The 25,810-nt window shown below is 66.9% G+C and overlaps 3 protein-coding genes across 5 annotated transcripts; 2 read left to right on the forward strand and 1 right to left on the reverse strand.

The window, feature by feature from the left end:
• The first annotated feature begins 45 nt into the window (after window positions 1-45).
• CHLRE_14g634150v5 (uncharacterized protein) lies at window positions 46-5,740 on the forward strand. Its single transcript, XM_043070479.1, has 6 exons — window positions 46-272; window positions 406-447; window positions 1,364-1,646; window positions 2,022-3,051; window positions 3,246-3,676; window positions 3,853-5,740. Exons 3-6 carry the CDS (start codon window positions 1,474-1,476, stop codon window positions 4,742-4,744), a joined length of 2,526 nt encoding a protein of 841 aa, XP_042917152.1. The 5' UTR covers window positions 46-272; window positions 406-447; window positions 1,364-1,473; the 3' UTR covers window positions 4,745-5,740.
• A 1,605-nt stretch (window positions 5,741-7,345) lies between these two features.
• On the forward strand, window positions 7,346-21,084 carry CHLRE_14g634193v5 (uncharacterized protein). The gene is made up of 12 exons (XM_043070480.1): window positions 7,346-7,637; window positions 7,737-7,793; window positions 8,099-12,008; window positions 12,117-13,774; window positions 13,955-14,746; window positions 14,865-15,117; window positions 15,239-15,291; window positions 15,468-16,370; window positions 16,584-17,489; window positions 17,689-18,126; window positions 18,292-19,239; window positions 19,496-21,084. The coding sequence occupies exons 1-12, from the start codon at window positions 7,629-7,631 to the stop codon at window positions 19,934-19,936; spliced, it is 10,368 nt and encodes a 3,455-aa protein (XP_042917153.1). The 5' UTR covers window positions 7,346-7,628; the 3' UTR covers window positions 19,937-21,084.
• A 215-nt stretch (window positions 21,085-21,299) lies between these two features.
• CHLRE_14g634236v5 (uncharacterized protein) lies at window positions 21,300-25,795 on the reverse strand. 3 transcript variants are annotated; one of them, XM_043070482.1, is made up of 10 exons: window positions 25,435-25,795; window positions 23,983-24,718; window positions 23,825-23,830; window positions 23,629-23,746; window positions 23,387-23,466; window positions 23,143-23,220; window positions 22,929-22,960; window positions 22,701-22,709; window positions 22,287-22,414; window positions 21,300-22,096 (listed from the first exon to the last, which is right to left on the reverse strand). In XM_043070482.1, exons 1-9 carry the CDS (start codon window positions 25,463-25,465, stop codon window positions 22,338-22,340), a joined length of 1,167 nt encoding a protein of 388 aa, XP_042917156.1. In that variant the 5' UTR covers window positions 25,466-25,795; the 3' UTR covers window positions 21,300-22,096; window positions 22,287-22,337. The 3 variants fall into 3 exon arrangements, with proteins under 3 accessions (XP_042917156.1, XP_042917155.1, XP_042917154.1); XM_043070481.1 differs by having other exon boundaries at window positions 22,287-22,419; XM_043070483.1 differs by lacking the exon at window positions 25,435-25,795 and having other exon boundaries at window positions 22,287-22,419; window positions 23,540-23,830; window positions 23,983-24,765.
• Between the last annotated feature and the right edge of the window lie 15 nt (window positions 25,796-25,810).

Consider the following 25,810-nt stretch of genomic DNA (forward strand, 5'->3'; position numbering starts at 1 on the left):
CCACGATATAGCCCCGGGTGCCATAGACTACTTTGCTAATGGGTATTAAATATATAGATTAGCGCGGCCGAACGCGCACTTTGACGACTCGCCCAAATTTTCATGGGAGTGGACCTGCCCTCTGCCCTGAGTTCAACCAATTGTCGACGCTCTTTCCGGGCTAGGCTTTGGCGAGCATGAACTAGCTGGCAGCGCCTTTTGTTTGTTAGAAGCGGACCAAGCGGCATGCCTCACTGTTCGACAGCGGTTAGCGCTAAAAGCTGCCATTCAAGGTGCGCTTGTTGAATTTGAGACAGTAGAGACCCAATCGCTTGAGCTAAAGGCTGCCATTTAAGGTGGGGTCGCGTGATCTGCCTGCGGCTCGTGTTCTCCTCGCACCCAACCTTCGGACACTCGCTCGTGCAGCTGTGGCGGCTGGCCTCGGCGTGGGGAGCGCGGCTGGAGCTGGTGAGTTGGTTGTGCTAGCCCAGACTCCTGAGCTAAGACTCCGCTGTCCCGACTGTCCCGCGGTGGTGTAGTACGTACGTGTTTGAGCTATCGTGAAGAGCGCAGTACAGTACGCTGGCCATCGCGGGGACCTACCTCTGCCGCTGTGGGCGGAGGGATGACACTCGCCGTTTTGGCCGCTCTCATCCAGCTCCGGTGGATTAGCCGTGGGCTAACTTTAAGGCAACGGCTGTAAAGCTTGGGTGAGGGCACTCGGGGCAAAGCCCGCTGGGGCGCCGGCCAACCTGGATTAGCCCCGCGCCCACCAAGATAAGGGAACACCGGCTATTGCGCGTTCTAAAATCAAGATCGAGCCGTGAGCGGCCTTGTTTGCAGCCCCGGCGCACGCGCACAGCATCCTATTCATAATCTGCGTGTGCCGACGTCGTGCAGCAGTTGCGGCGGGGCTAGGCGTGAGAAGCAACCCGGGTTGGTGTGTCAGAATGGGCGGGGGCCTGCTCACAGGCTATGAACCTGAGCAAAACCACGGCCCGCGGTGTTTGAACGGCGAATGACTTTGTCAAGGACCCGTAGATGCAGTGTGAAAAGGTCAACTTCATTTGGCAGGCCAAGCTGCGGTACAAGCACTACAAAACCACAGGCACAAGCCATCCGCTGGGAAACCTGTGCATGTTACCTTGTGTCTGAGCAGCAGCAGGTGGCCCTTGGCCACGGCGTGCTTGGCGCGGCGTACACGGGACAACCGCCGCCGCGTCCGCTGCCTGTCCGATGCGAGTCGCAAGAACCTCTCAGCCGCTGGGAGGCCGCCTGGCCTTATTGACCACGTGCTATGGTTACAGTCCTCACCAACCTTCATTTGCAGGCCCCTGCCGTTGCTTAACCGACTGTCCACTGTGCACGGGGCCAATCACCACAGGCAATGATGAGCAGCGTTCTGCTGCGCAGCTGCTCCGCTCGCCACTGCCTGACAGCGACGTGCATCCTGTGACGTGGAAGGCAGCCCACACCAGCGGCCAGATATACGAGATGAAGGCAGACGACGTGCAGCACTGGGAGTACGTTCAGCCGGAGCAGGAGGCAGCCGGCAGCGGTGAGGGCGGTGCCTGCAGTGGCAATGCTGGCAATGGTCAGCAGCTGCTGGTTGATGCCATCCGTGACCACCAGGACCAGGCGGACGAGCTGTACGGCCGGGACTTGCGGTAGGTCGGCATATCATTGTGGCCTGCGGCAAACTTCGCGCGGGGAGCGTTCGGACGCGGTTCGCACCAGTCACACGGTCAATTGTGAGACCTTCCGACACGCGTGCATGCGAGCTAGCTTCATGAGTGCGGATAGCTTGTTGCCCACCCACCAGCTATGTGGAGCATCTTACCCGCCTTGCAAGTAGGAGGCGTCAATCAAGGCCGACCGACTGCAATCGGGTCACCTGTAACTCACGCATCCTGTCACCCATTTTCTCGTTTTGGGTGTTCTGACCGTTGTTACGGTCAAGAACTTTCGCTTGCAGCACCTTTCTCTTACTACACCTCCCACGCTTCGTGCCCCTTCCTTCTTGCATGGCCGCCTGAGCGTAGGCTCCTTCGACCTCAATGTGTCGGGAGCATTGACTCCGAGGCGGACGCGGCCACTGCAATGGCATCTGCCGTGACTGGGGCTCGTGCTCTTGGCGTGCTCGCAAATGCCTTTCTGCGGCTGAACCGAGTTGCTACGGGCATACGTGCAATCTGGCGCCAGCAGCCGCCATCAGCCATCATCCAGGGCAGCATGATCACTGGCGGTCCAGCAAGGCCTGTGTACGGCCAACAGGCACCCGCCGCTGGCCCCGCAGCCGCCGCCGCCGCTGGCCCCGCAGCCGCCGCCGCCGCTGGCCCCGCAGCCGCCGCCGCCGCTGGCCCCGCAGCCGCCGCCGCCGCTGGCTCTGCAGCCGCCGGCGCTGGCTCTGCAGCCGCCGCCGCCGCTGGCCCCGCCGCCGCCGCTGGCTCTGCAGCCGCCGCCGCCGCTGGCTCTGCAGCTGCGGTGGCGTCGGCGGTGGTGGCACCTTCCTCAAGCGCCGTGGACTACCGGTACAAACAGGATCTACTTATGACCATAGGACACGTATACGACGTGAACAGCAGTAGCAGCGGCTGCGGCATCAGCGCCGACGTTGGCGATGTAGTAACACCGCAAATGGTCGAACCGGCGGCAAGCGCAGGCGGCTCGGGCTGGCAGGGTCACGCCACAGGAAGCCAAGATCAGCAGCAGCAACAGCAGCTCCTGGAGGCAACACTGGTACCGCCACCATGCGCCCCACCACAACCACGGCCAATGACAGCAGGCGTGCCCGACGTGCAGCAGCAACAGCAGGTGGCCGGCGATTGCCAGGGCGGTGGCGGCTCCGCAGTCGGTGGCAGCGCCTGCTTTCAGCAGCTGGAGGCGACTGCGCAGGTCGAGGCGGGTCCTGCCGCCAAGCGCCGCCGCGTGCAGCCCAAGTGTGTGTGTGCTGGCGAGCTGGAGATTATTAGCAAGCTCATGGTCGGCAAGGGGCAGCCGCTGGACCTGCGTGAAGCATGGCGTGACGACAGCCATCCCCGGCACGCGATCGCTGTCGCGGTGTTGAGCCAGGCAAGTGGGGCTGCGTGCAGCGCATAGGCTGGGCATCCCGCCGTCAATACATCCATGCTGAAGTTGCAAGGCTTCAGTCTTGGTCTGATGCAGCGGTTGCGACATTGTCAGACCGGTTTTGATTTCGGATATTTCGGTTGGCCACGGGCCCTTGTACAGCGTTGCTGCCTGTATGTGTACCCTGTGGCGTGCAGATTCTTACCTACATGATTGCCCGCGGCATCTGCTACGGCTTCATCTCTTGCTGGCTCGCCACGTGGCTGGTGTACTGCCCGCCGGCGGGTGCTGCCGGCTGCCGGCGCCGCCTGCTGTACGTGTCCGACCCCTTCCTGTCCACCACCTCCGCCGCGCCGGCCCCAGGTGATGCCGGTGGGCGCAGCAGGGCGGCGACGGTGTACGGCGCCCTGGCGTTCCTGCAGTGGCGGGCGCTGCGCCGCGCGGTATGTCTGCAAGAGCCGCTGCAGCACATGGGCATGGACACGTCTCCAACTGGCATGGGCCCGGCTACGGATGGCGGCGGTGGTGCTGGCGGCGTTGGTGCTGGCGGCGGTGGTAACGACAGCAGTGCCGAAGAGCCGGATGCGGGAGCGCGTACTGGCTCTGACGAGCAGTACACTCCGACCCAGTGAGTCCATCATATATGGGTCTTTGACAGCAGTGCGCAACTAGGCGGATGCTCTACTCCTGCATGGAATGCGTCTACTGCATGCATGTTGCCGTCCTCGCCTGATGGTACCCGCACACGTATCTTTGATAGCTCCATCGCCATCCGCCGACCTGTTGCGGCTGTCATCATTGCAGGAGCGAGTTGGAACAGGCGTCAGACAGCTATCACCAGCTGCAGGGCAGCCTGCAGCAACTTGGGAGGCAGGGCACTGCGGCTGCAGAGCCGGCCGGGGCCGTGGTGGCGGCACAGCAGCGGCAGCCGCAGCAGATGCCGACGGCGGCGCCGGGCACGGTGGCAGACGCAGCCGCCGCTCCTGCGGCAACAGCAGCAGCAGCAGCCGCTGCTACTGCTGGTGCTGCCAATCTGCCGCGGCCGTCGCGCGTGCTCCTGCGCTTCAGCGAAACGCTCGCAGCCGGCAGTGAGGGCTTGGTGATGGCCGGCACGTGCGATGGCGTGGACTGCGTCATCAAGCTGCTGGGGCCGGACCGCTCCGGGCTGGCGGCGTACGAGCGGGAGGTGGCCGCCTACACCGCGCTGCAGCGTCTGCAGGGGCGGCACGTGCCGGAGCTGCAGGCCTGGGGCGACCTGGAGTATGGAGTCCGCTTCCTGGCGCTGCGGCGGGTGGCGGGCGCGCAGCCGCTGTCGAGCCTGCAGCGCCCCTTACCGGCGGCGGTAAAGGGCGCGGCGCTGCAGGCGCTGGCGGTGGTGCAGGCCGCCTGCCCGGGCTTCGTTCACGGCGACGTGCGGCTCGAAAACGTGGTGGTGCTGGAGGCGGCGGCGTCAGGCGGGTTGCGCGGGGAGCAGCAGCTGCCGGCAGGGCTGGCTGGGCCGTCGACGTCGCAACCTGCAGGTGCCTCTGCTGGCGCCCGCGACGAGGCCAGGGGCGGCGTTGCGGCCGGGGCCGCCAGCAGCGGGTCGCTGCTGCTGCCACGCTGTGTGCTGCTGGACTTTGGTCGCTCGCGGCTGGACGGGGACGCTGCGCAGCAGCGGCTGGAACGGGAGGAGCTGCGACAACTGCTGCGGTAGCGCAACCGGCAGTGGAAGCAGGCGCATTAGCAGCAGCAGTAGCAGCTGTAGCAGCAGCATTAGTAGCAGTAGCAGTACCAGCAGTAGCAGTAGCAGTAGCGGTAGCGCTAGCAATGTCCAGTCGATCATGATGAATGCCGTGACGTGACATGGCGACGGCGCCGCGACCGCTGCACGGCGGCGGATTTGGAACTGGTGCGGGCGGAGTTTGGAAACGCCGAGGGCGGCGCCATCGTGTGTACGGTATGGACTCCAGTGCGTGGTGCCGGTCTTTGCGCGGCGTAGTGGCTACAGACTGGCAGCGGTCCAAGGGCGTCAGCGGCGCGGCCCTCAGCAGCCAGCATCCGCTGGTGAAGCAGGTTTAGAGACAGCTGTAGTAGTGGGCCAGAGCAAGTGGCGCCGCGTGCGCAACCACGTACAGATAGACCGGCTTGATAGGACAGCTGGCTGGGGGTGTGGAGTATGTGGAGCTGCAGCCGTCGCTGCGTGGCACTGTGGCAGTGCACGCAGGGCGCGCGCTGGCTGGTGCTGGGGTTCTTCGGTATGCTGCGGCGCAGCAAGCTGGCGGCCCTGCGGTTGGGAGGAGTGCGTGCGTGATGCGGGGCGGCGTGTACAGGCCCGTGGCGGTGCTGTTGCGGTCCAGCAAGTAAGATTGACCAGCGGGGCGTTGGGACGGGACGGCTGCACATCACGCCACAACCACGCGAAGCCGGGTGCTCATCGATCACCGGTCATGCACGAGCTGGGCATACGCAGCACAGCCGTGGGGGTGGGGGCCCGGAGGGGGGTTAGTTCATTCCAGAAACCAAAGCGACCATTGGGGGAGCCAAGCGACCCGCAGTTTGCGCGGATGGTGGGACGGATGAAGGGCACCACTACCCCCGCATGCACGTGGATCACGATGAGCGACCCTGAGACCCTGCGCCGGAGTGGTGCCACTGCTGCTGCTAACGCTCCAGCCTCCTCATTGATATTGGTATGTAACCATGACCTGACGCAGTTTTGGCCTGCGGGCATAATCAATGCAGATCGGGGGTTCGGGGCAGCGCGTGCAAGTGGTGCGTTACATACTTAAATTCTCTCAAGGTTGTAGTCGTTAGAGTGCGCGTCAGACAACCGACACTCAGCGAGCGGCCCCGCGGTGTCGTGCACTTCAGAACATTTCCCAACACCTCTGATGAGCAGGTCTAATTGTCAACCGTATGAAACCGTGTGCGTCCAGAAACAGCTGAAGGAAACAGGGGTAGCCCCACGCGTCTCTCTGAGTTCACATGCAGCCCACACGCAGCTTCCCACACGGCCCGCGCATGTGTGGTAGGAGGCCGACAGCTCGATTGGGGGCTGGCGCCTCAGCACCGCAGCCACCGTACCGTATCTTGCGACCACCTTCTGCCTGTGTGCAGCGCCGACCCCGTCCGGCCGTCCCCAACACATTGCCCTTCTCCGCGCCACTCCTACGCTCCACCTCTGCTTCCACAAACCCCTCCACTCCCCTCCCCGACCAGACGCTGGTGCTGGTGGGCTACGGTGACCGCTCCGCAGCCACCCTGTCCCAATCCCAACTCATGGCCCAGTGGGACCAGGGCCAGGGCCCGCTCACCGGGGCGCGGCGGGCGGTGCTGCGGCGCGTCATCTCAAATGTCGCGTCAATGGGTAGGCGCTGTCTTCACGCACTGGGCCGGGCAGCATACTAGCAGGGCGTCTAGCTTGGAACAGTGGGACAGTGGCGAGCGGGGAGTCGGGATTGATTGGGGAGTGGGGGCAGGGTTGCAAGTGGTGTGGCCGGGTGTGGCAGGCTGCACATGTGCTATCGCTGCCCCTGCGTGCGTGGGCGCCTGGCCAGTCTGGTGGCTGACGTCAGATGTCTACAGTGCTTGGGGTTGTGTTCTTGTTTAGGCGTTTCGATGTCATACAAGCAGGGCTTTTAGCTCAGTGGTAGAGCGCGCGCTTTGCATGCGTGAGGTCACCGGTTCGAACCCGGTAAGGTCCAATTTTGCCACCACTATTTTGCTCCGGCCGACCTTGTTTGTGTTATCTTGTTGTCGTTGCCTGCAAGATCGGTGGGCGGGAGGCCGCCAAGCCCCCGCCAATGTCGGACCAACTGGTGCACTGCTACGCCACCGGTACCGCGGCCTGCAGGGGCCCGCCGCAGTGCCACTGCGCACTTGCCCTGCACGAACTCCCGTTGCCACCCGTGTGTGCGCATGCGTGCTGCAGCACCGGGTATGGCAGCCGTGGCAATGCTTGCGTCCGCAAGTGCATACAGGATGCAGGCAGTTTGTCGCAGGGGAGGGTTTGTCGTGCATGGACCAGTGCGGTAATGAAGGATAGTGATGCAGTTGCACCTCTGCACCGCTGCAACATCTTCACACGTAGTCTGACGTACTGTCCCGTGGCGACGGCCTTAAAGGTACTCGTGTCCGGCCGCCGCAATGTCGGGCACGATGCCGGCGTGTGTGCACGATGCCGGCACGCCATCGCAGGGGTGCCCTGGCGTCGCGGCTGAGCGTGTCGTGATCCAGAACTGATTGCCACCAACCGGCGCCCTAGACATGAGTAGCATTTCGTTTCCTGTATTCCTGTAGCCCTGCAGATATTCTCAGCGTCAAGCATGCGATCGCCCGACCTTACTAGCTAGCGGGCGCAAGCGACAACTGTGTGTGCAACAAGCAACTTGATCGACATTGTTTACACAGGAAACGATTGATTACCATATCTGGTATTCAACGCGCGGGCGTGCGCTTTCAGGACTCCCAGTTCGCTTTCCCGCGCACATTCAGGCGCACATTGCGTTTTCCGTGCGGGCTTTCCTGAAATCCGCTGCTTGAGCGTGTCAAACATCAGGCTTTGCGTCAAATGATCGGCTAGAAGATTGAGTGGAGCCATGCATCAGGCGAGACGCTGCCTTCTCGGGGTGCATGCTGGCGAAGTTCTGCGTACTCCAGGGCCGTAACCATGCTGGTTTCCTCACTGCCCCATGCTGACCGCGCAGGCTGATAAGCGTCCCAACTCAGACAGTTGCACAGGCGACCAGTCGGCGCCGAAGCGGGTACGTGCCGTGTGCCAAAACGAGCTAGGGTTTAGGGTAGGACCACATGTGCGGGATTCGATAAGGGAAGCAGAACGAGTGCTCGCGCGCCAATGCTTTAAGTGCGTGTGTGGGTTGGGGACGGCGAGTAGATGCCCAAGCCCAATGAGTACGTCCCTTTATTAATCAGGAAGCTCGGGAGCGGGTGTTGTGGGGCTGCGGGAGCGGATATGTGTGCGCTCGCCGCTCTGCCAGCATGCCCGTGCGGGTTGCCTGGCAGCAAGCGTGTGTGCCGTGCTGCCACCACACCTCCCTCCTGTTTGCAGGGCTGCATCGCTCTGATGAGCGATGGGCGTGGCGCACGGCTGCCAGTTGCGGAGCAGGCGGAGGCACAGCAGCACGCAGCGGTGCTGCCCCCGGTGTTGCGCCTGCACCCGGGCTCGCCTGCGGCCGGCGGAGGCAGGGGCGCGGGCAGGCCCAAGAAGAAAAAGCCGCGGCCCCGCGCGCAGGCACTGCTTGGAGCGGAGGCGCGCGCTCTGAGGATCGCGGCCGCGGACCACGACGGCTTGGCGGGCGCCATGTGCGCGCCGGCCGGCGGCGACATGATGGCCAGCCGGCCCCAGCCCGGCACCAACATCAGTGTGCGCCGACCTGAGCGCGCCCTGGCGTCGGGGGGTTTGGCTTCTTCAGGGGCGTGGGCGGGTGAAGCTGGGCGCCAGGACAGGCGCGCACCGCAGCAGCAGCCACCGCCGCCGCGCCAAGGCGACAGCATGCTGCGGGCGGTGGCGGAAGTGCCACGAGTGGCGGGAAAGCGGGGCGGCAGCGCAGGTGTACCGCGGCCTGGGCAGGAGCTGCTCCGCGGCCGCAGTGCGACAGCGACCGCACCAGCAGGCCCCGGCGAGATCCCTCAGCGCGTGCCAGCGGCCGTGGTACAGGCGGAGGCGCCTGCCGGTGCGGCGCCCAACAGCGCCGCAAGCCTGCCGCCTCAGGCGCACCTGACATCAGGCGTGCCGGCTGCAGCAGGCCGTGACCCGCTGGGAGGCAGGAGCAGCAGCCCCGCCGCCGCCGCCCCTGCCGCCGCCACCTCCGCCACCGCACCAGCGGCCGCGGCAGCTGCTGCGGCACAGCGGCGCCAGCTACTCTCGCCGGTCGTAATGGGCGCTGCAGCAGCAGGCGGCACAGCGGCAGAGGCCATGGCTGAGGCGGGGGAAGCAGACCTACAGGCAGCACTGGCACGCACGACTGCGGCACCGCTTCTGCAGGAGGGCGGCCTGGGCTTGAGCGGCGCAAGCGGGTGCCGCAACCCAGTGCTGCCTTGTGGTCTTGCGGCCGGCACTGGTGCAGGCGAGGCCGGCGGTGTCAGCACGGGTAGGGTCGGCAGCGAGGCGGCGGCAGCTGCAGCAGTGCCTGCCCCCGCGCCCGGCCCTGCAGGCCCTGAGGCCGACGACTACTTCTGCCCTGACTCGCTTGCGCTGGGCGATGGCGGTCTGTCGCTGCCGCCCAGCGCCGGCCTGTCGCCAACACTGCTGCTGCCAGCGCGCAGCAGCCCCGCGGCCACAACCGCCACCGCAGCCGCAGCCGTAGCCATGGCTGGTGCAGCGACGTCCACGGCTGAAGCGGTGATGCAAGGCGCGGTGCGAGGTGGGCCCAGCACTGCCTCACCTGCTGCGGACGTGCGAGGATGTGTGGCTGCAGCTGTGGCGCCAGAGGCCGTTGCCTTCGCCACCGTCGTGGGGCCGGTGGCCAACTCCGGCAGCGGCGGCTGCTACAACGCAGCCGAGCCATGGTACTCACCGGCGACAGTGCCGGCGGCGACGGTGGCGGTGGCAGCGGCAGCGGCGGCGGCGGCGGCGGCGGCGGCGGCGGCGGCGGCCCAAGAGGAGGCGGCGCTGGCGGAGTGGGCGTTCATCCTGGAACCCGCCCCGCCATCTGCAGGCCCGCCACACTGCAGCCAGCTGCGGCCGCCTCCACCTGCCCGCCAGCCGCCACCGCAGCGGGCGCTTCCGCTCTCTCCAATGCGGCTGGCAGCGCTCGCGCCTGCGCCGGCGGTGATGCCGCGCCCCACGGTCCTGTCAGGTCGGCGCCCGCAGCTGCTGGCGGCGGCGGCGGCGGCAGCGGCGTGGCCACGACGTGCGGTCGCCTGGGAGCAGCTGGCACCGTGGCAGGCGGATCAGGCTGAGGCACAGCCGCAGCCGCATCTGCCCAACCAGACGACGACTCTGCAGCCGTGGCCTCATCCCCAACAGGAACTGCAACCGATGCAGCCGCACGCAGCCGAGCTACAGGCAGGCGCCTCGGCGTTGCTGCCCTCCCCGGCGTCTGGCCGGTCGGCTGATGTCAAGACTGGGGCAGCGGCTGGTCCCATGCCCGCGGCGGCGATGACGCGCTGTGCAGCAGGGGGTGCAGAGGCGGTGCCAGGGCGGTACTTCACGCCGCCCCGCACGAACTCGGCCTCTGCTGCCACCGGTGCCGGGCGCCACACCGCCGGACAGGCCGCCTACCTGCATCCCCGCGCGACACCAGAGGCGGCATCACAGGCGGCAGCGGTGGTGGGCGCAGCGACAGCGGCCGCCGCCACGCCTGCGACTGCGGCTGCTGTGCGGGGTGGCTTCCGCGGCAGCACCGCCCCCGCCCAGACCTCTGCTGGCTGGGACTCGGACCTGCAGGCGGGCGCAGTGCCAGCAGCTCGGCCGGGCGTGCAGGCAGCGAGGCCTAGGCCCAGCGGTGTGCGGGCAGCAGGCGCAGCAGGGGCAGCAGGGGGCCAGCAGCGGCAGGCCAAGGGTCCGGGCCTGCTGGAGGCGGAGGTTGGGGATGGGGAGGAGGACGCGGTCGAGGTGGACAGCCTGGACCCCCACCCGCACGGGTACCCGCAGGGCCGCCCGCAACAGCCGCCGGCCGCCTGCGCTTTCACAGCTCCGGCGACAGCAGTGCAAGACCCACATGCGCACACGCCCGCTCCCTTACGCCCCTTCCGTGGCCAGCAGCGCACGCCGCCACAGCTACAGCAACAGCTACAGCTACAGCCTGTGCCGAAACCGCAGCGCACGCCCTTGCCCCTACCAGTCAGCGCCGTGCGGGGTTGCGGGCGGGGGCGAGCGCGGCCCCAGCCGCACGAGACGCCCGAACCCGTGCCGCTCAGGTCTCCCCACGTCGGGCCTCTGCTCTTCAGTGAGCCGACGCCGCCTGCCAGCAACAACAGCAGCCGCGGCGGCGGAGCCCACATGACCGGGAGCGGACGTCTTCACTTTGGCGCGGTCGCAGTCGGAGGACTGGGCCCCCATCACGCGGCCGGCAGCGCGCCGACGCCGCCGTGTCGGAAGCCACCGCTGGAGGCACAGAGGGCCGCTGGCTACAGCACCACACCAGCCGCGGCGCCTGGACCTTCTCACACACCCTGCATTGCGCCGGCTGCCGCAGCGAGTGCCGCAGCGGCGGGCATAGGTGACTGCGGTGGCGGTGGCGGCGGCGAGGGCCAAGACCGACAGCAGCGGCTGCGTGGCCGGCGCAGCTCGATGGGCGGCTGGTCGCCGCGCCCGCAGCCGCAGCCACGGATGGTGCAGCCCCCGTTCGTGGCGGACGCTGCTGCCGCGGCTGTGACGCCCCCGGCCGTGCCCGCGACGGCTCCGCGTGGCCTCGGCCCGCACGCGTGCGAGCAGGCGGCAAGTCATGGAGCAGCAGCGGGCTCCGCTGGGGGCGCAGGCGGCGGGGGCAGGGGTACGGGTGAGCCGGCGCCGCTGCCATGGCCGGATGCAGCAGAGGCAGGGGCGGCGCCAGCGGGTGTGATGCAGCTGACTGCGGCGGCGCCGCCGCCGCGGGGACCGGCGGCGCAGGCATGTCCCGCGGCGCCGTTGCTGCCTCCGGGCCACACTGCCACGCCGCCCATGCACTCACTGGCGGGCCAGGTGGCGGCCGCGGCGGCGCGGCGGCGAGACTCCTCGCCGCAGCACCGCCTTTCGCAGCCGGAACAACCACACAGCGGCGCGCAGGACCGCAAGCCTTTGCCGTTGGGACACGCCCCGACAGGGGAGGTTGAGGGGCTAATACCACATGAAAACGGACAGGAGTCCGAATCGCAGTCGGAGTCACTGATACCGTCCCTGTCACCGCCGCTGGGCCAGGGCTCGCCGCCGACGCCGTTACCCTACAGCGGTCAAGGCGGCGGCGGCAGTGGCGGGGTGCCGGGGGACGCGCCACGCCGCCGCTTGCGACTGCTTGACGCGCTGATGTCAGGGAGAGGTGGGGTTGGGGGCGGGGGCCCGGCACAGAGAGCAGGCCTGTCCCGCTTCGTCCCGGCTGGCGCGTCAGCTTGTGACGGGGCCATGGCTGCTGCCGCGGGCGCCACAGGCGGCCCACCGCCGCCGCAGCCACCGCACTCGCAGCCCCGCAGCTCCCACGCGCCGCCGCCTTCGCAGCAGCAGGCGGCCGCCACCGACAGCCAGGTGACGTCTGTGCTGCAGCTGGCGCAGATGCCGCCAGACATGCTCAGCCTGGAGCAGCGGCGGGAACAGCAGCAGCAGCAGCAGCAGCAGCAGCAGCAGCAGCAGCAGCAGCAGCAGCAGCAGCAGCAGCAGCAGCAGCAGCAGCAGCAGCAGCAGCAGGGGCAGCAGGGGCAGCAAGAGGATGGTGAGCAGGCGCAGGTGCGGGAGGGGCACGCTGAAGCCATCGAGGAAGAGGGGGGATCGGAGGACGGGGCAGAGGACGCGGCGGCTGCCGCTCAGCAGCGCCTGCTTGCGGAGCTCCTGGCGGGCATGGGCGGCGGCTGCCTGCACGGCCACGACCCCACAGACGACCTGCAGCTGCTGCCGCCCCGCGCCTCTCCTGCCAGCAACAACGCCTCTCCTGACAGCGACAACGCCTCACCTTACACGGCTGCCACTGGTGCTGCCGCTGGTGCGGGGCTGCTGGTGCGCAGCACGGGTGCCGCAGCGCCGGGGCCGGGGCGTGTGCGGGCGGCCACCAGCACAGCCGAGATTCCGGGGGGGCAGCAGGGCGCTGTGGCCCGGGAGGCCCCGGCGGCTGGCGCGGGCGGCCCTGCTCCAAGGGCTGCAGCTTTGCTGCGGCCGTTGCGCCAGACGCCATGCGTGCAGCAAGGCTCTGGAGCTTTGTACCGTGGGCAGCGGGGTGCGGGTGGGACCGGTGCAGCGCTGGCGGCCGACGTTCGCGCGCCGGTAGCTGCTAGTGCCTCTGCAGTGGCAGCTGCTGTGAGGAGCGAGCGCGGGCAAGCAGGTCCGCGGGCGCCGTTGGGAGCGCTGCACGCGCCACAGCCCCGGCGTGTGCAGGCCTGTGCTGGCAGTGCCGTCGCCTGTCCCTCCGGCCGGGCAGCGGCTAAACAAGCCGCTGTCATCGCAGCTCCGGCCACTGTCGTTACACCCGCGGCGGCGGCACTAGTGGCGGTCGCGGCAGCCGAGGTGGCGGAGACAGCGGCGGCGGCGGCGGCGGTGGAGGTCATCGATCTGGCGGATGACGGGGATGAGGCCGGGGGGGATGCGGGGCCCTTGGGTGCTGCAGTTGCTGCTGCGGGATCGCGGGGCCCACCGCCCCGACCAAGAGACCGGGCGCAGCTACACGCCCGGCAGCACTTGCGGCCGGGTGCCGGCTCCCCAGCTGCCGCGACCGCCGCAGCGGCCGCAGCCCAGCCTTGCCCTGGGGAGGCGGCGCCTGAAGCGGCGGCACCCATCGTTGGAGGAGGCGCAGGTGGCAGCGCAAGCGGCAACGGTGTGGTCACTGCTGCCCGCAACCGCCTCGCCACAACTTCCTTCAGGCACACGGCAGCTGCGGCGGCTGCGGCAGCTGCTGCTGCTGCTGCTGCTGCTGCCAGGCGCCCTGCCATGCCAGCACCTGCAGCCGCTGGCGCTGCAGCTGGGCCCACTGCGGCGCCTGCCCCTGTGGCTGCGGCTGGCTGTGGCGACGTGGCCCCACCCACCCGGGCAGAGGCGCAGCAGGGTGTCCTGTATGCGCTGCTGCAGGCGCTACTGCGGGGCCGCTGCCAGCCCCACAACGCGGTGAGGGAGCGCAGACTCGGGGCGATGTGCAGAATCGTGGCCGTGCGTGCTGTCCTCTTAAGTTGTTAAACAGTAGTTGCGAACTATTTCAAAGCAGGTAGCTCCACACCATAGACTGGCCGCTGTCCGCACCGCTGTGACCCGCCGCCCGCCTGCCTGCCTTCCCGCCCTGCCCTGCAGATGTACGCGTGGCTGACCCCGCCGCCCGAAGGCACGGGCACCCCCGTGTTCTACCAGCAGGCGGTGCTGCTGCTACTGCCCCTGGAGCTGGCCCCTGTCCCAGCTTCAGCCCCGGCGGCAGGCTCCGCCGGCCCTGGCTGCACCGGAGGGACAGCGGTCGTTGGTGGTGGTCCGGGCGCCACGTGCACGCCGCGCGGCGGGCCCCTGGGCCACCAGGCTGCAGCGGGCCCCGTGGCGGGCGCTGCCGGGCGGGCTGCAGCGGCAGGCCCCAGCGGTGAGGCGGGCAGCGCCGCCGGTGTCTCTAGTGCCGACACAGGCCCAGCGTCAGGCGATGGCGCACCTGCAGCCACAGCAATGGGGCCGTCGCGCCGCTACACGCTTCGCGGCGGCTGGGGGCTGGTGCAGCACCTGGCGCAGGCGGGCCTGTGCGACGTGCCGGCGGACGGCCAGCCCGGCGCGCACCCGCCCCACCCCGACCTGCTGCCCATGTGCGGCGCCTACCTGCTGCTGGTGCGCACACCCGCACCCGCACCCGCACCCAGCCAGGGGCAGCCGCAGCGGGCCCGCGGGGCTACAGCGCCCATCAGCCAGGTGGAGGGCGAGGCGCGTGCGGAGACGCCGGCGGGGCAGCCGGGCCCCTCGCAACAGCGCCCGCTCGCGCTGCTTCGGCCGCAACAGGCGCTGGAGATGCTGGGCCACCCATCCGCGACTGCTGCAGCTGCTGCGGCGGGCGGGTCTGCAGCCGCAGTCCCGTGGCGGTGGGAGTCCATGGTGCGGGTGCTGATGGAGGAGGTGGGTGCAATACCGTATGTGTCTTGGCGTTGTGCTGTGGCCTGCCCCTTGCGACCCGCCAAAAGTACCGCGCGAGGGCAGCTCCGGTAAGGTCCCTTGCTCTTTCCGTGGTGCGCAGGCGGGCTGGGTGCCGTTCGCCTCCTGGCGTGATGACCCGCTCCTCGCCGCCGCCCGACCCCAGCTTCTGAAGCTGCCGCCGCCACCGCCATTGCCGCCGCGTCCAACGGTCATTGCTGGCGCCGGCGGCACTACGGGCAGCGCGATGGCGCCGGCTGGCCAAGTGCCGCCGCAGCCGCAGCCGGCGGACTCGTGCCGGCCGCTGCACCCGCGGCTGACGGAGGCGGTAGACGCCTTGGCAACCAGCGCGGCGGGTGAGTTACGGAGTTGTGTGCGTTTGTGTAAAGCCAATTGCTGCATTTGGGTTTCGAGGGCCCCGGAAAATCCTCTAATGGCAGGCCGCTGCCCGTGTGCCCCTGAACTTCCCACGTGCAGCGGCTGACTTGGCAGCGGAGACGGAGCTTCGGGCTCGCTTGGAAGAAGTGCGGGTGAGCAGGGCGTGTGTGTATATGCGTGTGGGCAAGTGCCAAGCTATGGGTGGTAAGCTAGGGGGGCCAACCAGCCATCCTAGCCTTCGAGCTTCGCGTCTCCCAGCCAGCTGTGGCACTCGCTTGCGAGCTGCAGTATCCTGACGTCCCTCTTGCCCTTGGTGCGTCTCCCACAGCGCCGCTACATGCAGTCCTCGCCGGGCGGCAGCGGCGGCCGCGCCGCCAAGCGCGCTGCCGGCGTGCGCGTGCGGCGCCTGGCGCTGCTGCACAGCCAGGAGCGGCGGCGGCGTGAAGCCTGGCTGTCGCAGCAACAGAGTCAGTCACAGAGCCAGTCCCAGTGGTGGTCGCAATTCATGACCCAGTCCCAGAGCCAAGGCCAGCAGGCGGCGCCGCCATTCCCCAGATTCCAATCTCAGCCGCCATCACAGGCGGACCTATGGGCGCTCACGGAGCCGCAGCACCAGCCATCGCAGCAAAACCAGCCGTCGCAGCAGCAGCGCTCGCGGCCCTGGCCCCCGCCAGAGCCCAGGCGGCGGCGCACCCAGCCGCCACAGCAGCACATGGCTGGAGGGGTCGCTGCAGCGAGCGGCCGGGGCGGCGCCGGCCGTGCGGCATGCGACCACCAGCTGGGAGCCGCGGGCCCCAGTGGCAGCAAAAATGTGGCCCCGGGGAGTCGTGTCGGCCAGAGGGAGGCACATGTGCCGCCGCAGCCGCAGCGGGCACCAAAGCGGCAGCCGCAGCCGCAGCCACAATCGCAGCCCGCTGCGGCACAACCCCGGCCCAAGCGGCGTCGTGTCAGCCCCATGCAGCCGGCAGTCGCGGCCGCAGCGGCGCCGTGCGCGCCACCTGTTGTGCGAGGCGGTGCGGAACCGACCGCGCTGCAGCTACCAGCCGCAGTGCACTGGGCGCTGACGCAGGCGGCAGGGCAGACTGAGATGGCGCTCGCGCCCCAGGCCGCGGCAGCGCAGCTGTCTGGCCGTGTGGTGGACTGGCTGCTGCTGGCAAGTGGAGGAGGCGGAGGTGCGGATGGCAACCGCTGTACCGGCAACTGGTGTTTGGAGGCGGGCCCTGCACAGCCGGTGAGCGGGTGGACCGCCGTGGTATGGCGCCACAATCGCAGCGCGGGCTGGTAGGCCGGCAGCGTGGGCATTGGCGGTGGGGAGGCGAAGATGGTAGCAGGCGAGGCGGGGGCGGGTCAGACCGATGGTCAGGTTTGAGGGCACACCAACTGGTAATCCTGTCCCGCGTGCGTCCCCCTCGTCACGCGGTGCGCTCCATGACTCTCCTTGCAGGTTGTGTGGCGTGTGGGCGGAGGTAGCCGCCAGGGGCATCGCTACCACTACTGCCTGGCGCTGGTGCCGCGCGGCGCCGCCTTCACTGACCGCCTGCCCAACCGCTTGGGCGGCACACCGGTGCGCCTGCTGGCGCTGGACTCCGGCCTCGTGCTTCACAGCTCCTCCTCCTCCAGGGACGGTGCACCGGCAGCGGCGGCTGATGCTGGCGGCGCATGGGCGGTGCGCACGCCGCGGCAGTGGTTCGATGCGGTCGTAGGGCCCGAGGCGGCCGCCGGCAAGCCCAGCTGGCAGGCGGCCGTCCAGGTGGCGGCGCAGGCACCCGCTGGGGCTGGGCCGGGGCCCAGTTCGTCACATATTGACTTTACGTGGCTCACCTATGCTGAGTGGGTTCGCGGGCTGGGTGGCGGGAACAGCTGCGCCGTGCCCGGGGATTGGGATGGCCTTGCTGGCGGCAGCTGCGACTTGCAGCAGCAGCAAGGCCGACGCATGCAGCAGACGGCCGCGGTGCCACGAGCGCAGCCCGGGAAGAAGGAGGCGCGGCAGTCGCTGCGGAGCAAGCACGCGCTGCAGGCCCCCAAAGGCCGCCGGGAGGACGCGGCTGCGGCCGCAGCTGTGATTGCAGCAGGCGCTGGTTGTGAGGGCCATTCGAGTGATCTGGGGGACACAGAGGCGGATGGCGCAGTGGAGGCTGCGGCACAGCAACCACGAGCGCAGATGCAGGCGGTGCCGCGAAGCAGCAGTGGAGGGGCCGGCGGGGCTGGGGGTGGGCGTGGGTCGGGTGCGTGCAAGGCGCCCGCTGCGCTGCATCAGCTGCAGGCGGTGGCGGGTCAGTCAGCGGCGGCAGCGGCAACCGTGGCGCTGGTGCAGCATGCGGCAGCGCTGGGGGGCACCGACGCGGTCGTGGTAAGCAGGGGCTGCTGGGCTGGCTGGCCTGGAGAGGCGTGACGGGGCGAGAGAAGCTGATCGCCGATGGCATAGAGGCAGGAGCCCAGTCGCAAGGTTTCGGGCTGTTTCGAGGGCTTGGGTGCACTTAAGCTGCTGCCATCCTGCCGTGCGAGCACTGAAAGCCTCCATCCATGGCTGCCCTCGGCCCTGCCTGCAGAGACTGTGGCGTGTGGCTCGTGGAGCGGCGGCTGGGGCGGCGGCAGGAGCTGCTGCCGGCACCAGCAGCGCCCCAGCTGACGCCGCAGCCGGCAGCGGCTCTGGAGATCAGGCTACTGCCGCCCGTGTGAGTCACCGCTACTGCCTGGGGATAAGCCCAGGCGGTGCCGTGCAGGGCGCGGGCGGGCATGTGCGGGTCCTGGCGCCCGCCCCCGCTCAGGTGACAGCAGGAGCAGCCCCGGCAGCAGTTGCAGCGGGAGGAGCTGCGTCAGCCTCGGCAACGGCGGAGGACTGGCACGGCTGTGTGCTTATGAAGGCGGCCGAGTGGTGGCGGGCGCTTGGCGGCAGCGGCTCGTGGCAGGGCTGTGTGGAGGTGGCGCTGCTGCCGGGGGAGCTGCGCCCGGCTGGGGACAGTGGCGCCGGCAGCGATAGCGATCAGGTCAGTGCTAGCGCGGGCGGTGTTGGGGTCGCGGCCCAGTCGCGGCGCCAAGGGTGAGGGCTGCCTGGGTGGCGGCTGCATGGGTCTGACATGTGGGCGCCTAAGGCTAGTCAATGCATCTGTAACCTCTCGCGTGCCCACCACCCCACTTGCCCATGGCATCAGGCGGTTGGTGGCCACGCCATCACCAACCCCACATACATCACGTACGCCGACTGGCGCCGGCCCCGCAAGAACGCGGCGGCGCGGCACTGGAAGGAGCGCCACCGCCGACAGCAAGGGCAGCAGCAGGGTGGCCGGCAGCCTGGCCCCAAGCGCAAGCCATCACCCCAGCCGGAGCTGCCGGAGCCCAAGCGGCACAAGAATGCAGCTGACGCGTCAGACGTGGGCGCAGGAGCCATCGTTACAGCTGCGGCGGCGACTGCCCCTTCAACTGCTGCAGCGCAGCGGCGTGTGCCTCTCGCGCGCCGCATGGACACGCGGGCGGCGGAGCCCGCCCCTGTGCCGGGGGCCGCGGCTGGGGCTGGGGCTGGGGCTGGGGCTGGGGCTGCGGCCTGCGCGCCGGCGGCAGGCGACGGTCGCGCAGGGAGCGCGGCAGCAGGTGCGGCGGCAGGTGTGGCTGCTGGTACGGCGGCCGGTACGAGGGCTGGGCCGGCGCAGCAACAGCAACAGCCTCTGCGCCAGAGGACCCGAGCGGATGCAGGGATGCCGGCGGGGGGTAGTGGGGGCCTGGGCGCGGTGGAGGTGGCACGCCGGGCTGCGGCGGGGGTGCTGACGCAGGAGGTTGTGGTAAGCGACAACGAGGAGGAGGAGCATGCGTGGGAGGAGCGGGACGTGGAGGCACCGGAGGAGGCGACGGAATGCGCGGAGCGAGCAGGGAGGCGGCGGCCTCGCGGCAACAGCGGAGCTGCGCAGGCGGCTGGGCTTGCAGGGGGGCTTGTTGGGGCTCAAGGCGCGGGAGCGAGCGGCGCCGGCGGCAGCAACAGTGGCACCGGTGCCCTGGCGCTGGCGGCAGTGGCGCTGCTATCCCAGCGCGAGTCCAGGGCGGTAGCCGCCGCAGTCGCGGCGGCGTTAACCCATCACAAGGCGACTATGACAGGGCCGCATTCGCCGGTAGGTGTGAGCCCGGCCATGCTGACGTACGTGAGCCTGCAGCCCGGTGCCGCTCTTGCGCGTGCCCCCCCCCCCGCACGGCGATGATTCCTTGACTACTGCGACCTATTTCGTGGGGCTCGGGCAAAGGAGGCCCCTTCTCCCATGGACCTGCTGCGCCAGGTCCTTACCGTTACTGCTCCGCGCTCTCCTCCTTGTGTTCGTTTTACCTGACCACCGGCCGCCATGCCCGTGCCTTGCTGGTCCCACGTGCTAGGTGCTGGTGCGAGTGCTCAGTCTGGCAGGCGGTGCTGGTGCTGGTGCTGCCGCCGAGGCGGAGTCGGGGGCTGGGGCGGCGGCAGGGCAGCTGCTGGTGCCAGTGCACGGGGTGGCGTTCTGCCCTCCCGGCGCCGCCTTTGGAGATGAGGGCCGGGGCCGGGGCCGCCGCACAGGTGTGCGGGTAGCCTACGTGCCGGGCGGGGCGGCAGAGCCTGTTGAGAGCACTGGTGCGGGCGCAGCCGTGGTTTTGGGTCCCTCGGAGTTTGTTGAGGCCGCCGCCCGGGGCGCGCAGCGCACCTATCACTGGAAGCAGTGGCTCCGTGTGCGTGCCGTGGGGCCTCCGGGGAACAGGAAGCGGGCAGAGTCGCGGGAAGCAGGAGAAGAGGACTGGGTGCCATACGCACGTTTCTTTGCCAGTACCCACCAGCACCCTCAATGAAGGCTGTGGTTCGCTGAGTCCTGCTGGCTCCGGTTAAGCAACCTGCCATGATTACAGACACCGCGGCAATTTCATCTTCTCCTGGTCTTAGAGTTAGCGGGGCCTCGGGCGCCCCCGGCACCCTCGTCCAGGCGCCGCGCCCCACCCGTACGGAGCGGCCACCATCCAGCGACGGGACCGCCTTCACCCTATGCGTTTGTGATCACTGCATGCGCTGTCTGTTGAGGCATACTTAGTGATGAATGGTGTAGTACACAGCTGTACGGTACGAATGCTGTGTGTGCGGTATCGTAACGATGCCGTAGTGAGAACGTGATGGGGGGTTTGGTTCGAGGTCGGGCGTTCTGCAGCTATTAATTTTGCGGACGCTGGATGGGGCTGGGTGGGCATGATGGCGCAAGTCTAATGTTTGGCAAGGATTCGGCCGGGGTATGGGATGTGACGTGCTAATTAATGTTGTCTCGGACTTCCACCGATGTTTACCGCTGGGTGGGGTGCAGGGGGAGACGTGAAGGGCCAGGGGCGTCAGCGGGAACAATGCGGATCGGTGGGGATCGGTGGGGATCAGTGGGAACGTAAAACTGACTTGCCGGTATCACTATACAGTGCATCCCTACCCAGGTGGTGGCGTCTGCACGCACACATCCGATGTGGTATGCACGCTGCTTGTGAGCTTGCTTAAGCTCACGCTCGGGAGCACGGTGTCATGTATGGCCCACGAGTTTAGTTAGGTGTCCATGGCCTGTGGGTTTAGGGTTTGGGGCACGGCGGGACGTGGGTGCAGCCTACTTTTCCATTGAGGCGATCCCTGTCGACAAAAAGTGCCAAACTGGCACAAACCGCGAGCGCCACGTAACATTACTTGCTATTCCCGAGGCGCAGAATTAAGAGGAAAGTCATACTGGACTACACCAGGCAGACCCTTTTCCCGTAACCGGGGAACACTTGTCCATTGAGGGAGAGAGTCACAGAACGTGTATGGGGGGGTTGGTTCGAGTTCGGGGATTCTGAAGTTACTGAGTTTACAGAGGCGGGGTGGGACTGGGTGGGCATGATTGCGCAGGTGGCTAACGATGCGCAAGGGTGCCGCTGGTCCGAACGGCACGTACTGTTGGTTCCGGATTCCATGGATGTAACGAACGTCTTGTCACATGCAGAAGCGCACGTCTGGCGCACAGGGCAGCGGACCACGACCGGCACGCCCAATGAAAGCCGACCGCGACAGCCACACGCTGCAGACGATAGATGGTTTCAAGGCAGTGCGCATATCCTTGTGGTTCTGTGCTAGTGTGCTGTCCTGCCCGTGGCAACTGTGGGCCCATACCGGGGTGCGCTTGGAAGGGTCTAAGGGGTGCATTCCTTTTCCAATCTTTCATAAGGAGTGATGTACCGTAAAGCGGCCAACCCAGTAGGCTCTGATTACCTGGACAGCCAACAACGGACGGGGAGTCACGGCCCATCACCTGTTGGCATCTCACGTTTGGCCACAGCTTCTGCCCCTTGCGCATAAACGGTAGCGCATAACTGCAGACAGCGCTGGGAGTTGGGTTGCACCTACGTACTGGCGTTCTAGGCGCCTGAATCTCGGTGAGGCACAGCGTCCCGTGGGTGCCTTGCATCTCTCTTCCTACCAAACCGCATGGAGCCTCTGAACCCGCCTAATGGGTGCCGTTGGCGTCATTCATGGGCACAGTCCACACACCGCAAGAACACACCCTTCCATCTTCACTACTGACACCGCGGCCTAAACATCTTCTCCTGGTCTCATAGTTAGGTCTGGCGGGCGACTGCTTCTCCTTGGCCCCCCCACCCCTTGTCTAGGCGCCGCGCTCCGCCCGCACGGAGCGGCCACCACCCAGCAACGGGACCGCCTTCGCCCAGTCGGTGGTGGGGTGTATGGGGGCTATCAGCCGCCGAAGCGGCCTTCTCTTGTCAACGGACATCGCCGGACATCGCCTCCTACACCCAGCTGCGCACGAACGCCTACACCACACCTCATCACCCGCCAACGGCCATTTCAAGCCTAAGGCTAGCTCAGGGTAGCGCATGAAACAGGCAATGAAATGCTGATGCAGATCTGCCTTAGCGTCGCGGCGCCGCCGATCTTCCCAGGCTTGGTAGGCTCGAACGGCATCAGCTCGCGACCCCTTGAAGGGCACCCTGAGGGTAAACAACGAGAGAAGACGAGGGAAGTCTGAGACCAAAATCCCGACCTGGTCAAACGCACAGCAAGGCAAGCGCAACCCAAATACGTAAGCACTCTGCAGGCACGCAGAGCGAGCTGGCGCACGCGCGCTAACCTGGGCGCAAACGCGAGCCGGGCAATAGAAATTGGAGTCAACGTGCTCACCTCCGCACGGTACTTGGCTAGTAAGTTGTCTGAGCGTGATTGGGCGCCGCGTCAGAAACGCGATAGCGCCGGAGGGCGCCGTTGCGCGTGATGGTGGATGGACGCGGCCGCTGGTGGGCGGCCGGGTCCTGAACTAGAAGAAGGGTGGGCGGATGCATAGCATTATGAGTCTCCACGGTAAAGCAGGAGAATTGCCAACGGCGGATAGCCCTAGAGCTGCCCTAGAGTAATGGTCGTCGCCGTGCTCCTGTGCCGTGCTCCTAGTTCCGTCATCTAAGAACCCAGCTTCTAAAGGCGAGAAGCGCTACTTGCAGGGGCACAAAGCAGGGATGGAAAACATAAAGACAGCCGCGGATCCGATGCGCCTCCAACCCACGCAGCACAGGGGTCAAGCGCGCAGGCACATGTACTAACCCGCATCATCTGCGTAGATATTTGGCATCCGCAATGAGGCAGGGCCCTCGCGTTGCATGCTTGCGTCAGTAGTGAGCCCATGCATAGCAGGGGAGGAACGTGGGAACGCACGACACCTTAGGACAGCAAAGCAACCTCACTGGCATTGCCAACATGTGATGTCTCCTCCTCCCATACCCGGTCACCACAGCCACCATCTGCCAGCGGGCAAGCCGGAGCCGCACGCACCTGCTGCCTTGCGCTGCCCTGCCACTCGTTGCCTGCCATGGGATAAGGCGCGCAAGGTCATAAGGCGGTCGAGGGCCAGCGCGCACCTTTCGACTGACACCCCTACCCAGCATAGCATGCAAACTTTAGACTTCGATGCCCCTACTACCACACCACCTGCACACGGAAAGCCTGTGTGTTGGTTGAGCGGAGTCGCCACCAGGGCGCGCCGCACCTGGACACGCAGCACCCGGCAGCTCCAATACCAGAGCGCAACCAGGGTACGCGCGTAGGTACAGATCCGTACCAGCACCTGTGTACAAGCGCGATGGCTGAGCAACTCCAACACCAAATGGCAGGAGCGAGCATATAAGACAGTCCAGGCTAATGCAGTGATACCGACGGTTGGGCCGAACGAAGGCAAGCCCGGAGGTCAACAGCCCCGGATCTACCCTCCATGGCCTATTTGCATCGCGCACCTGCTGGCGATGGGTGCATTGCCCGGTGCCAGTGCTGTACGGTTTGTGCGGCAGCAGTCCAACTGCAATGCTGACACAGCCTGCAGGTTACAGCGGAACAAGGCAATAGAGTAATTGCCATCATATGGACACACGACAGCAAGGTAAACACGCTGTCGAAGGCATTTCCCTCAGCCGCGAAGTGCGGCAGCAACCCCGCCCGCAGATGCCCGTGTTGCAAGGAATACCCCAATCGCACCCACCTTGTTGTTAGTGTAGCCTGGCGCTCGCCTAGCAAGCACCACAGAGCAGCAGCACTGGGGCTTTGGCGCTATCCAAATTGTTGAGCAGCCCTCGCCACCATGCAGGGGTGGCCTGAGGCTGGCAGGCTACCACCTACAGCGCGCCATGGCGGTAAGCGTTGAAAGGTATCGTGAATCGCCAGTGGGATGGCGCAGCGCATGCCTGTCCAGGCAGGGCCAAACACCAGGACGCAGTAAGTTCTTGGCCGGGTTGTGGGGTAGGTTGGGAAGCTTAAACCCATGCATTTACACCAAGTGTCCCGATTGAGTTGCCAGCAAACTACACCTGGACACCGGCGGCAGTACACACCATACCTGGCTTGGTGGTAACCACCTGCGGGTTTGACACCAGCCGCGGGAAAGGGCGCGGGCACGGTGGTGCTTAAGGCGTAGGCGGGGCGCACCGCACGTGCCGGCACGCCGTCACCTGCGGGTTTGACACCAGCCGCGGGAAAGGGCGCGCGCACGGTGGTTCTTGAGGCGTAGGCGGGGCGCACCGCACGTGCCGGCATGCCGTCACCTGCGGGCTTGACACCAGCCGCGGGAAAGGGCGCGGGCACGGTGGTTCTTGAGGCGTAGGCGGGGTGCACCGCACGTGCCGGCACGCCGTCACCTGCGGGCTTGACACCAGCCGCGGGAAAGGGCGCGCGCACGGTGGTTCTTGAGGCGTAGGCGGGGCGCACCGCACGTGCCGGCATGCCGTCACCTGCGGGCTTGACACCAGCCGCAGGAACGGGCGCGGGCACGGTGGTTCTTGAGGCGTAGGCGGGGCGCACCGCACGTGCCGGCACGCCGTCACCTGCGGGCTTGACACCAGCCGCGGGAAAGGGCGCGCGCACGGTGGTTCTTGAGGCGTAGGCGGGGCGCACCGCACGTGCCGGCACGCCGTCACCTGCGGGTTTGACACCAGCCGCGGGAAAGGGCGCGGGCACGGTGGTTCTTGAGGCGTAGGCGGGGCGCACCGCACGTGCCGGCACGCCGTTTCCTGCGGGCTTGACACCAGCCGCGGGAAAGGGCGCGCGCACGGTGGTTCTTGAGGAAAGGGCAAAAGCTGAGGTGGGGTGGATGGGGGAGGAGGCGGAAGGCTTAGTGGCCAGTTCGACTCTGGCGTGGAAGCTATCTTAAGGCAGTGGCGCATGTGTGCTGGGTGGGTGGGTGGGTGGGTCGAGGTTAGGTAGGGTAGGGCAAGGTGGGTCGGTCGGTAGGTAAAGGTTCCGTGGTGCTGTTTGATTTTAGATAGTCCAGTGGGTGGCGTTTATGTATGTGGAAATCGCTTTTCAGGATTGGGTATAGCTCCAGGGAGGGTGAGTGGGTTGGGAGTGTGTTGGGAGCCCTTGCCGTGTCACTGGGCCTGTTGGGCCAAGGTACCAGCACTTGGGTGGCGTGGGCCATAGCTGGTTGTCAAACGGGGTTTGAAGGGGTTTTACGGGGTTTTAGCGGGGTTATAACGCCGGCCGTCCCTAGAGGGGTCAGTAAACTCTACCAACGTGCTGGACAGACCTCCTGTGACATGGGAACCTTAGTGGGGGTGGTGGGTGGGGGTTTGGGTGGGTTGGGCACCTTGGGTGTTTGAACCCCGGGGGTTTTCGGGGTTATCGGGGTTTTAGCCGTAGCGTGCAGTATGACATGAGGAAAAGTGCGCTGACTGGCCAGGCGTGCTTGGGGTGGTGTAGGGGTGATGTGGGTTGATTTTTAGGGTGAGTTGATGCCTGGAGGGGGTGGTCACCTTGGGAGGGGTTTTGGGGGGTTTTACGCGTGCACCCCGACGTGGGGCGGTTGGATTATGTGTATTAAACATGCTTAATTAACGTAATTAGAATGGTTTAGGGTTATGGGGTTCCCCCCTTAGGGTTTTTGGGGTCGGGGGTGTGTGGTCGGGGGTGTGGGGTTTTGGTCAAACGTTGGTCAAACGTAGCTTGGTCAAAGTTTGACCGGCCTTAGTCAGCGCGTTGTTGGTCCGATTTGCTCCTGTCTTTTTCTTATGTGTCTTATGTGTTGTGTTAGATAAGGTTTCTTATGTGTGTGTGTGTGGCTGTTGGGTTAGATAAGACATATAAGGGTTTCGGGGTTTTGGTGCCCTGTGCCTTGTCCCGCGGGTCCCAACGTGTCCCCCTTGTGCTGGCATGGTGTTGGGAGTGTGTGC

Source organism: Chlamydomonas reinhardtii, chromosome 14 (genome assembly GCF_000002595.2).
Source record: "Chlamydomonas reinhardtii strain CC-503 cw92 mt+ chromosome 14, whole genome shotgun sequence".
Taxonomy (NCBI): Eukaryota; Viridiplantae; Chlorophyta; class Chlorophyceae; order Chlamydomonadales; family Chlamydomonadaceae; genus Chlamydomonas; species Chlamydomonas reinhardtii.